Source organism: Globicephala melas, chromosome 2 (genome assembly GCF_963455315.2).
Source record: "Globicephala melas chromosome 2, mGloMel1.2, whole genome shotgun sequence".
Classification (NCBI taxonomy): domain Eukaryota; kingdom Metazoa; phylum Chordata; class Mammalia; order Artiodactyla; family Delphinidae; genus Globicephala; species Globicephala melas.
This window is the reverse complement of record NC_083315.2, coordinates 129,887,049-129,899,688: the sequence shown is the minus strand read 5'-3', so window position 1 is coordinate 129,899,688 and position 12,640 is coordinate 129,887,049. Positions and strand designations below refer to the sequence as shown.

Sequence of the window (12,640 nt, the reverse complement as noted above, 5' to 3'; positions counted from 1 at the left end):
TAGTCCCATTTTCTGGAGTACATATATAGAGGTACAGTGAGAGATACAAATAAAGATCAAAAGGGCCTTTAATTACTACCTATGATGTGTTTTCTTCAGTAGAAATTATGCCAGTGGGGACTTCCCTGGTGGTCCAGTGGTTAAGACTCTGCACTCCCAATGCAGGGGGCCCGGGTTCGATCCCTGGTCAGGGAACTAGATCCCACATGCATGCCGTAACTAAGAGCTCGCACGCCACAACTAAGGAGCCCGCGAGCCGCAACTAAGGAGCCCACCTGCTGCAACTACAACCTGGGGCAACCAAATAAATAAACAAATATGAAAAAAAAATACGCCAATGAAGACTTTTATACAGGAAGAATATCACTATTAGAACTATCTTTCATGAAAATAAGTCTGGCCACAATGTACAGAACAGACTAAATAACAAGAGTTGGAATAGGAGGCCAATATGGACCTGAACTTGACCGAAATTAAGGGTACTATAAAAGAGGGAGGGAATTCTAGGTACTGAGGAAACAGACCATCCCATTTTGGAAAATGATTAGATAGAAGTTGCAAAGAGTCAATGACAACTGGGAAGTTGAGCCTGAAGGATGGGTATATAGTATTATCACTAAGGAAGTGCAATATAGTGCTGGACTTGTGGAGCAGCCAGTGTTAAATTTCCAGGTCCAACACTAACCAGGTATGTAAACTGTTTCTCCTAACTTACAAGGTTGTAGGTTCAAATAAGACTGAAAGGAACTCTGGGAGAGAAAAACCATAAACTAAAAAAATTCCACGAATGCTCTAATAAAAAGAAAGGAGACAAAAAAGGGTAGCAAGATCTTGGAGAGGATGCCAAAGTTAGGATTTTGAGAGCATGCCTGGATCATTAACTTTTAAAATGGGGGAGGGGACACTGCAATAGAGAAAGGAGAAAGGATTCAAATACTTACGGCAAGAGAAAAACTGAGGTAGCTTACATTTAGTCACCCTGCTTTTACTTACTAACCACCTTTCATTTTTAATAAGATCACCTAAGTGTATTTAGGGGCTCATCTCCAGACCCCTCTTATTATTTTAATCTTTGCAACACAGTTATACTGCTTAAAGATTTAAAACTCAACAAAGTAGAAATCTGATCTTCCAACCAACACGTTCTAATTAACTAGTGGTGTACACACAGAAGCTCAATATAATACATATTTAATTATAAATTTAAAATTTGAAATTATCTTATTTTAATTAAATAGTCCATCCAAAAATTTTCTAAACAATTTAAATTGTTCAGTGTAACTTGTTAATGAGCAAAAGATGCTTCTTCTCTTCTATTTTTCACTACCATCATCTTTCTTCCCAAATTTCTCCAAAATGAAAAAATCCTTACCTGTGGTGCCAGAATGAACAGATAACGACCTTTCTATCTGAAGTGGCGACATCATCTGTATTGTTAATTTCGCTAGGTAGATGGCTTCATATTCCTAGAAAAGATTTTAATTAACTTGAATATACATTTAAATTCTTAGATACTCAAAACAAAACAAAATTTTAAAAGTGTTTAATACATACATTATTGGTATTCTTAGTTTATACTGAAAACTCTGGTGCCATATTGCTGTAAGAGAAAGGCTTAAAATTCCTATCTTATAATTTCACGTTTATTGATGAGACTATAAATCAAGTCAAGTAAATAGCTTGCACTAAGGCACTGTACATTGAACTGCCAGTCAGTATGTATTCTCTGCCATTGGGCATAAGCTATATGATCTCTGACTTCATCTGTTAAAACTCATACATACCCCCAAAACCCAAACTGGCAATCTCATAGAATGATTATAAGAATAAAAAGAAATAAAATATTTTTAAAAATCAGATTAATATATGGCATTTAATTGATTCAAGTATATATTTGGTTCTAATTCCTTAAAATCAATAGTCCTCTACTTCCAGTTAAAGATGGAGTAATAAAGCCATTCCTAACTCTCTCCCCTTTCTGAAAACAAGAAATAGAGAACTCCTTATTCAAAGAAGCTAGGAAACATCCATAACCCTGAATATGAGAAGAATGAAGAGAAAAGTAAGGAATTAATTATCAAATAAGTCAGGATACTGGCTACCTTTACGATGGCAGAAAGAGAATTATGATTAGAAAGAGGCCTCAAGAGGGCTTCTGGGATTCTGGCAAACGTTCAATTTCTTTACCTGGATGGCAGTTACATGGATGTTTATTCGCACTTTATGCATTTTTATATATGTGTATTATATTTCACAATAACATTAAAAAAAAATGGAACCAGACTAAGCTATGCACAAAAGATGCCTGACTGCGGATATCAGACAGAGTGGGTACAGCTGACAAACTAACAAGCCCTTGCCTAGTATGATACAGCCAGGAAGTGTGCATGGGCTGTGGGAGGAGGAAGGGCATATTAAGGAAAATGTGAACACCCACACCTGGCATTTCTGCAAGACGCAAGCAACGTGGAGGAGAAACTGGGTTGCATGTTGCCAAGCATCTGCTGATCTTGGTCAGCTGAAAGTAAAGGCTAAACTATTGATTCTCAAGCCTGGCTATACCTGAGAATCACCTGAGGAGCCTTAAAACCTGTAGGTATATAGTCAACTCCTCTCCTCTCCCCCCAGAGATTCTCATTTAACTGGTACGGGTAACATTCCCCAGGTGATTCTAATGTGCATGCACTGTTCATCAATCTAAACAAGAAGAACCTGTGACAAAAGGGGCTTTTTTTTCCCCACAAAGTAGAGTCATACCACTGGAGAAAAGTGTTGGTGAGAAAGTCTTCCAAGACAACTGGGAAAATTTAAGCTGCCTACCTTTCCCCACCACTCCCCTGGTCCCTTTCCCACAACCTTATTGTTGGGCAAATAGCTTATCTAAGAAGAATGTCTCCAGTTCAAAGATGACCAATATCAAAAAAGGAACCAATGTATGTCTTATGTAAAGATGTTTGCAAGGGAAAGAAAAGCAACATTATAACCAAAAGTCTATATATAAAGAACACTGCATGAAAACTACACCACGGAGCAGGTCAAAATTACAATTCTCCATGAAATCAATGAGAATACGGCATTTCTGAAACGAGTTCAAAGAAGAGATAAAAGCATTCATGGAAGAAATAGGACAATAAAAGAGATGACTATGCCATTTCCTACCATTTCAGAAAACAAACAGAACACCCCTCTTAATCCTAGTTTCCCCTCCAACTACTGTTTCATTTCTGTTTTCCCCTTCTAAGCGTAATTCCTGGAATTATCTATTCTTGCTGTTCACATTCCTCTCTTCCCATTTTCCTTTCAACTCTGAGCAATTATGCTTATCTTCCCCCTTCCACAAAAATTGTCAAGGGCACTAATGACATCATGTTCCTAACCTAATGTCAATTCTCAGCCCTTATCTTATTTAACCTGTTATCAACCTTTGAAACAGAGGGTCATTCCCCACTCTTCTAACACCTTCTTCACTTGACTTCCCAAACACCAGACCATCCTGATTTTCTTCCTAACTCACTGGCCACTCTTTTCAGCCTCCTCTGCTGATTCCCCATCTCCACAATCTCTACATGCTGGGAATACATTAAGGTTCTGTTTTTGAAATCCTTCTCTATCCACACTCACTTCTCTAGTGATCTCATCCAGTTTCAAAGCTTTCAATAGCATCTATATATTGATAACCCCTAGAAATACAGTTCTTTCTCATGAAATCCAGGCTTATATGTATACCTGCCCACTATCTAATAGCTCTCTCAACCTTAACATGACCAAAACCGACTCTTGATTTTACTCCCTTCAAATTTCAGGCAGTTTCTCCCATACAAGCAAGTAGCAGTTCCTCTTCCAGTGTTCAGGCTACAAGGCTTAAATTCATCCCAATCTCTCTTCACATCCAATCCATCAGCAAATTCCGTCAGCTCTACTGTCAAATAAATCCAGCATCTGATCTCTTCTCACCTCTCCCCCTGCAACCACTTTGATTCAAACCAACACTCTCTTGACTCCATCACTGCAACAGCCTCTTAACTCAAGCACCTGCTTCTGCCCAAACCCCAACAAACCCCTACAGTATATACACAGTATACTATATTCAGCACAGCAGCAGGCAATCTGAAGTTGTTCCTTCACTTAAAATAAAAGCCAAAGGCCTTACTTATAATGGCCTACAAACGCCTGTCATGTGGCCCCTTACCTCCCAGCTTTAATCTCCTACCATTATTTGCTTACTCTGTTGCAGCCACACTGACCTTCTTGCACTTCTCGAAAATACTACGCTTACTCCCATTTCAAGGCACTTGCTCGTATATTCCTGCTACCTAGAATGCCTTCCCCCCAATATCAGCACAGCTTGTTCTCCTAATTTCTCCAGGTCTCTGCTCAAATATCATTTTTGCAATAAGGCCTTTTCTGATCACCGTTTAAAAATGCAATTCATGTCGCATCTCCTTATATGGCCTTATTTCTCCCTCCCTTATTTTTCTCTGTGACCCATTACTATCTGACCTTCTACATTTTACTTTGTTTACTGTTTAATTCTCTCATTAGAATAGGTTTCATGAGGTCAGAGATTTCTATTTTTTTCTCTGCTTTACTGCCATTGCCTAGAACAATGCCAAATAAACATGTGATGAAACAATGACATATGGGAAAGGGAGGAAAAGCTTGAGAAAAATCAAGCCAAGAGAAAAGAACAAAGTTGAAAATAATTACAGAGAAAATGGAAGATATGGAAGAAAAAGGGAACCAACATAAAATATGTCTCTGGGAGAAAAAACCAGGCAAATGAAACAGAACAACAAAAACAGAAGCCAAATACATAGTAGAAGAAAACTTTCTGAAATAAGGGAAGGTGTGACTCTGTAAGTGCTAAGGGCATACTAAGACTGAGAAGTTAATATAGAACATTCAACAAGATATACCTTGACAAATCATCCTATGTTCATCCAGACAACACCTCCTCCTCCCAATCAAGTCTTTTAAGGGGGAAAAATTTTAAATTAGGCTCCCCTCAGCCTTCTCTGGAGCAATATTCAATGTCAGGTCTGTGTACAAACCCATAAGGGAAAAAGTATTAAACAAAAAATTTTTATCTAGCCAATTGTCATTCAAACATAAGAGCAACAGAAAAATATTTTCCAAAATGCCAGGACTTAGGGAATATAGTTTCCAAGAACTCTTCTTGAAAATAATGCTCAAAGACAAACTCCATTAGTTGAATACAGAAGCTAGAATCCTATTTAAATGTAGAACTAAGGATGAACAACTAGAAAATGTGGTTATAGGACAGAATATAAATATTATAATCTGTAACAATGTAGAAAAAGTATAATCTTTTTTTTAAAAAAAGGAGGTGACAGGACATATAACAGGAGGTAGTTTAAGTAGATGATCTTACATTGCTAAGTAACAAGAGGTATAATATTTAAATATTTTTAAAGGTTTAAGAGGTAACTCCTAGAAGAACTAAGACTAATAACAAAACAGGTAGTGGAGGGGAAGGAGGAAAGAAGTAGAGGTATATAAATTTTTATCTTTTATAGTGGAAATCAACTGATAGTTATTTAAAAGTGATAACTCAAGAAACATATGTATATACTATAAAGTTACAACTGTGCCCATTAGAACTAAAAACAATAAACTTAAAAATTATCAAAAGAATGCAAACATACAAAAAATTCATAAACTATAGTGAAAAGTTTTAAAAGATGCATTTAAAAGAGAAAGCGTGACATGAAATAAAATGACAGACAAAAGTATATATCATTTTTAGTGCAAGAAAGTGGGATAAATTCACCTATTAAAGAAAAATACTGATAACAAATCAAATAGCAAAATCCAGCCATAGACCATATATAGGAAATGCATCTAAAACAAAGTGATTTAGAAAGGTGGAAAGAAAAGTAATGCAGAAACTCACAAGGCAAATGCAAACAATATTACACAAGGTTAATTTCAAAGTAAAATAATTGAATGGAGGAATAATGAATATATAACTACAATGAAGATCTAACTTGAATTTTATCTACCAAATAACACAGTACCAAAATTGGCAAAGACACTAGAAGAACTAAAGAAAAAATAAACAGAAATATAATAAAGTAAAGGAGTTTCAATTCACCTCTCAGCCCAAGACAGACGAATCAAACAAATACTATCAGCCCTCTATGCACGGATGCAGAACCCACAGATACAGAGGACTGACTGTACTATGCCATTTTATATAAGATTTGGAATTCACGGGGCGGTGGGGGTGGGGGGTGGGTGTCCTGAAACCAATCTCCCACGGATACTGAGGGACGACTGTATATTGAGCTTTATGCCCTGAAAACAGAGAATACATCTTCTTTTCAAGTGCCCAGGAGACAGTCGTAATAACAACTGTATATTAGGCCATGAAGAAAACATTAAAAAATTCAAGAAGTAAATAGTATTAGAAATGAACAAAAATGGAAAATAAACCTTGTCACCTATATAGTTTTTTTTAAAAAAACCTCTCAAACAAATGTTAAGTAAAAAATAAAATCAAAAGTGAAATCACAGAATATCAAGCTATAACAGTAATAAAAATATTGCATAGCAGAATCTATGTACGATATGTAGAATATGGCTAAAGCAATGCTAAGAGGATAATTCATAGTCTTGAATTCTTGAAAGAATGAAAAACTAAGCTTTCAACTCAGGAAATTCACTAAAGAATAACAGCAGCAGCAGCACGAACAACAAAAACCTAAGGAAAGCAGAAAGCAAGGAGAAATTCAAATATAAAGAAGTTATATAAACTAACCAGATCAAGGAAAAAAGAAAGCACAGATACACAAAACTGAAAAAAGAATGGAAAAATATTTTCCTCAATTTTATCTCAAATCCTATGAAATGAATGATTATATAGGAGATTATGAAACCATCCAAAGTGACCTGAGGAGTATATGAAAATCAGACTTAACCTACCAAATGAAGAAAAGCTGTCCAAGAATTGGTCCACCCTCAAAATACACAAATGAATGAAATAATGAATAACTGAATTAAATTAAAAAATCAAGGTCCAATGATTTCACAGGTACCATATATCAGAACACCAAGAAGCCCATAACTCCAATCTAATTTACATTGTTCTAGAGCACATAAAGAGAAAGCAAGTTTCCATTTTAAAAATGAGAATCACGTGATAAACACCCAAACCAGAAGAGGGTAGTATAGAAGAAAATTACAAACCAATATCACTTATTCAACTAATTCCAAAATCTTAAAAAAAATACTGACAAATAGAATCTAGCAACACATTCATGGAACATAGTGTACCATAACCAAGTGAGATCCATTTGTGAACCAAAATGATGATTCAAAATTAAGAAATCTAGCATAATGTGATCCAATAATTCAACTCACCATATTAATGGCTTAAAGGAGTAAAACTACAGTCATTCCATTAAAAAAAATTTTTTTAAGCTAAAACTCAACATCTATTCCTGGTAAAAACTCTTTACATAGGCACAGATGAATACATACACACACACACACACACACACACACAGACACACACACACACACACAGTGCAATACTAGAAGCACTGACACTGAAATCAAGAATAAAGTACAAGTACTATACCACTATTACTTATCATGGTTCTGATACAATGACCATCCAATGAGAAAAAAAAAATTAGAAAAGTTGCAAAATTATTATGATTTGGAGATGAAAATCTAAGACAATTAGAAAAATTTTCAGAATTGTTTAGAGTTTAATGCCAACTTAAAACAATAAAAATCAATAGCTTTCCTATATATAAGTAACTAATTAGAAAACATACTGAAGGAAAAAAACATTTTATTTATAATGGGAATAAAAGAAAATAGGAATAAATTTCATAAGAAATGCATATATTCTATATAAAGAAAACTTTAAAACACTAAAAGACATAGAAATTGACTTGAATAAATGGAACATACTCTTAGAGAGGAACATACTGAGAAAAATTTAAAGGTGTCAATTCCTTCTGAACTGTGAATGTAGAGATAATGTTATTAAAAACAACTACAGGACTCTTTCCAGTAAAGTTCACACCAAAAAATAAGTGTTAAGAACATACCAGGAAAATTCCAGAAAAAACATTAATGAGGGGATCTTGATTAAATTACTTGATATAAGTAATATAAATTACTTACATAATATTATAGTATTTAAAATTGTTTGATACAAGTGCGGCAATAAGCAGATCAATGGAACAAAATACAAGGTCAGAAACAGACTCAAGTATAGATCAGAATTTGGTATATAATAAAAATGGCATTTCAAATCAGTTGGATAAAGACAGATTTTCTTAATATACAGAGTCCTTACAAGCCAATGAGAAAAAGACCAACAACCTGATAGAAAAATAGGCAAATCATAAGGAGTTGCCACTTTTACCACCATGATAACAATGATCAAGAAGTTTCATAAAACACTTTCACTATTGGTATTGATTAGGTATGGGTAAACAGGTACCCCTTGTTTCCTGAAGCCTTTTTAGAGGCAATTTGGCAACATCAAATTTCAAATGCCCTCTGACCCAGCAATTCTACTCTGATCAGTTATCATACAGGTGCATTCACACATGTAAACAAAGATGTACCTACCAGGATATTCTTTCCAATGTTGTTTAAAATCATGAAAGGCTGGAAACAATCTAAAGGTCCGTGTATAAGCAATTGATCATATAAAACTGCAATACACACATACATCTATGTACATATACACATAAAAATATTATGCAGATAGAGCTATATGTGATCTTCAAGATATACTATTAAGGAGACTTACTTTTCAAGTATTCTTCTTAGGCATTATTGAATTTTTATTTTTTTAACCGTATTTTTTTCTCTTTTAAATGAAGTAAAAACTAAAAGTGAATTAAAAATAAAAAGGAAGCAAAATTTAAAGTTTGGTAACTGAGACAACCCATTTTGTAGTGCTCTTGATGTCTCAATGTAAGATTTATTCCTGCATAACTGGATAGAATCAGCCAGAGCACATTCTTCAACCTATGATTTTCCTTCTTGGAAAAAAATCAAATAAATTAATCAGATAAATTCACAAGTTTACTTTACTGTCTTTTTAGTGCATCTTCTAGGCATCATCAAAATGTGAAAGAATATGGAAAAGATAAAGCATATAAAACAGAAAAAGCAGCTATACATAATACATTTAGAATCAAAACTCTTATGCTCTGTATGTGTGATTAAAATAAAGAAGTAATTGAAGACATTTCTAACACCAATTATTTTACTTTAGGTTGAAAAATGTGCCTTTAACTCTTTTTTTCTTGTTAACGGTAGCTTTTAAGAAAATATTGATAATTTTAAATACAGATGTAAACTTGAACAAAGAATCAAATTAATCAGGTTATGGCAATTTTTAAGTATTTACAAAGTAAATACTACAACTAAATTACATGAACATAAGATTTTAATTATCCTACTTTCTGACTGCCTTAAAGAGGAAGAAGAGAGAAGTTACCTGAAGCTGATGGACAAATCCAGCATTAGGATTAATACAAAATCTTCTTTCTTGAACGTAAGCAAATGCATCTCTGAAAACAAAAAAAGAAAACTAAAGCGATAATATTATTTCATGAATTAATCTCAATTTTTCCAGAATTTATCTAAAATATGAACTTACCTAACAATTTACCTAAAATAGAAAATCATAATCATACAGCTTGTACTACAGAGAAGTAGTGAATTGTAGTGGAAAAACCGAAAGCATGGTCAGACTAAGTATCACAATTCGTTTGCTTCCCAGCTGTGTGTCCTAGAAGGGGACACTTCTCAGCTTCTCTAAGCTTTATTTTTCTCAACTGTAAATCAGGCATTATAATAATTCCTATCTTGGAGCACTACTGTAAAGATGGAAGATAATAAGTATAACACATCGTGTACAGCATCTGTCACACAGTTCATGCTCAGATATTATTACTGGTTAATAAATGAGAAGTATAGGGACTTCCGTGTGTTGTTGAGATAAAAGTGCCTAGAATAGTATCTGGCACATGGCAGAAACCCAATAAATGGAAGTTATTTTCATTATTAATATTATTACTGATACATCACCAAATAATAAAGAGAATATATAAAACAAAATCTACCAGGCATTAATCATTTTCAGTTAAATAAAAGCACTTGTATTCAAATAATATTTAAGAATTAACACTTTTAAGCAAACTTTTCCATTATAATTTTTAGATAAAAAATACCAAATAAACTAAAGCATTTGGGACTTCCCTGGTGGCACAGTGGTTAAGAATCTGCCTGTAGGGCTTCCCTGGTGGCACAGTGGTTAAGAATCTGCCTGTAGGGCTTCCCTGGTGGCACAGTGGTTGAGAGTCCGCCTGCCGATGCAGGGGACACGGGTTTGTGCCCCGGTTTGGGAAGATCCCACATGCCGCTCCGCGGCTAGGCCCGTGAGCCATGGCCGCTGAGTCTGCGCGTCCAGAGCCTGTGCTCCGCAACGGGAGAGGCCACAACAGTGAGAGGCCCGCGTACCGCAAAAAAAAAAAAAAAAAAAAAAAAGAATCTGTCTGCCAATGCAGGGGACACGGGTTCCATCCCTGGTCCAGGAAGATCCCACATGCTGTGGAACAACTAAGTTCATGCACCACAACTACTGAGCCTGCACTCTAGAGCCCGCAAGCCACGACTACTGAAGCCCACGCACCTAGAGTCCGTGTTCCGCAACAAGAGAAGCCACAGCAATGAGAAGCCCACGCACTGCAATGAAGAGTAGCCCCCGCTCGCCCCAACTAGAGAAAGCCCACATGCAGCAAAGAAGACCCAACGCAGCCAAAAATAAATAAATAACTAAATAAATTAAAGATAACTTGGCAAAAAAAAAACCACTAAAGCATCTGAATGTCTACTGTATGTGAGACATGTGGATCCAAAGCTGAACATAGCTCAAATGGAGAGGGTTAATGGGGAACACAGCATTAGAATGGAGAGATTGATAGGGGCATGTCATGTGAAGTTTCATTGGCCATGTTAAGAATTATTAAGGATCAGAAACCTTTGAAAGCTTTTTAGGGTAAGGTAACATATGATCAGATTTATCTTTTGAGAAAATCATTCTCACTGTGGTGTGGAGAACAGAACAGACTAGAGAAGGAAAGAAAACATGAGACCACTAAGAAGGTGACTACTGGAAGAGTCCAAAGAAAACATGACTAGAGCTTGGATTAGGGAAATTAAATAATGATAAAGAGAAAGAGCCAGATTCAAGGAATATTTTAGGACAAAAAACAGACAGGATTTGGTAAAGGATCAGTTTCGGACATGGGGAGTGAAGAGAAGGAGGTATCAATGATTACAACAGATTTCTAACTTGTACAAGACACACTAAGAAAGAAAATACTGTACATTGGCCAGTTTTCTTGGTTTGTTTTAGGGTGAAAAGTTCATCAGCCTGTCCCTCTCTCTCTCTCTCTCTCTCTCTCTCTCTCTCTCTCGTCTATGCAATATGCTTGGAACAGATGATTTTGGATAAGACAAACAATGAGTTGTGAACAGACACTAAAACAATTCTTAGGTAATTTTTCATCCAACTACTGTTAAAGGAAAACATAATAAATTAATCTTAAACAAAGAAGCAATTACATCTTTGTCTAAGAGTTTTTAAACTCAGATTAACCAATTCCCTAGTAGTAAGCAAGCAGTTTTCCATGGGTTATTCCAACTATAATTATCTTTGGTTAAAATAACAAGAGTTAGCACTAGCTCCATAAAATAACAAACATTAGCCTAAGTGGATCTATACAAGGTAGACAAGCTACAAGGATTAAGAGACTTAACCATGGGATAAAAGGGCCTGCCTAATCAAACATGACAAGATGACAAAATCAGGAGATTATTAACTTAAATCTTCTAAACCGTCTCCATTAAGCTTTATTTTAATGAGAATCTAAATTGTGGCTAAGTTTCAGAGTACTTTCTTACCTGTACTTCATTCCAAATGTTTCCATAATGTATGCAATAACAAAGGCAGCACTGAAGAGGGGGAAAAAATTTTTAGAAAAAAACAGAAAACACAACTCATTAATTAAATGCAAGAGAAAGAAAGATTATCTCTAACTTCATACCTCCTGGAGATCCCTGCATTCCCATGGACAAGAACTTTTCCTGAAAAACAAGAAATAGTTATTCTGATAGAAAGATACCTGATTCAGCAGCTAAAATATATTGAAACTATGGATCATACTACAATAAATCTTTTCTTAAACATTTTATGTATTTTATACATACAACTTGGATACTTATTAATTTTCAAATCCTTGAATTTATTTATATTAACTGTGTGGAGATTACAGTAGACTTTTAGGTTAAAGAGATTTAAAGCTGACCCAGAACATGAAAAATAGTTCTATAGAGATATTTAAGAAAGCCTATCCAAATGAAACAAGAAGTTAGGAAAATACAAATTTGGGAAGTCTATTATACATAAATGCAGAATATGAAAGTTGTAATTAAGACAAATACTAACTAAAAAATTAACTATCATAAATAATCTCCTAAAAATAAATGTAAGCTAAGTAAAGGAATATTATTTACCTCCACTTTGTAAGCTCCCATCAATAAATTCTTTAGTCTGAAGGCAAAAGACAATGTGTTATAA

At 34.9% G+C, this 12,640-nt stretch overlaps 1 protein-coding gene and 1 non-coding gene across 3 annotated transcripts in view; one reads left to right on the top strand and one right to left on the bottom strand.

Moving 5' to 3' along the window:
* Positions 1-12,640, bottom strand: part of STYX (serine/threonine/tyrosine interacting protein) — a 40,150-nt gene that overhangs the window by 13,026 nt on the left and 14,484 nt on the right. For both annotated transcript variants that reach the window (XR_011377260.1, XM_030854988.2), the window contains exons 6-10: positions 12,577-12,613; positions 12,108-12,147; positions 11,965-12,015; positions 9,494-9,566; positions 1,373-1,466 (exon numbers count right to left, since the gene is read on the bottom strand). Coding sequence is in view for 1 of the 2 variants with exons in the window: in XM_030854988.2 (XP_030710848.1) it covers positions 1,373-1,466; positions 9,494-9,566; positions 11,965-12,015; positions 12,108-12,147; positions 12,577-12,613 (295 nt within the window). In the remaining variant the exon portion in view is untranslated. The remainder of the gene's footprint in view (positions 1-1,372; positions 1,467-9,493; positions 9,567-11,964; positions 12,016-12,107; positions 12,148-12,576; positions 12,614-12,640) is intronic.
* Positions 123-195, top strand: TRNAG-CCC (transfer RNA glycine (anticodon CCC)). The gene has a single exon. It is a non-coding gene; the product is annotated as a tRNA-Gly (tRNA).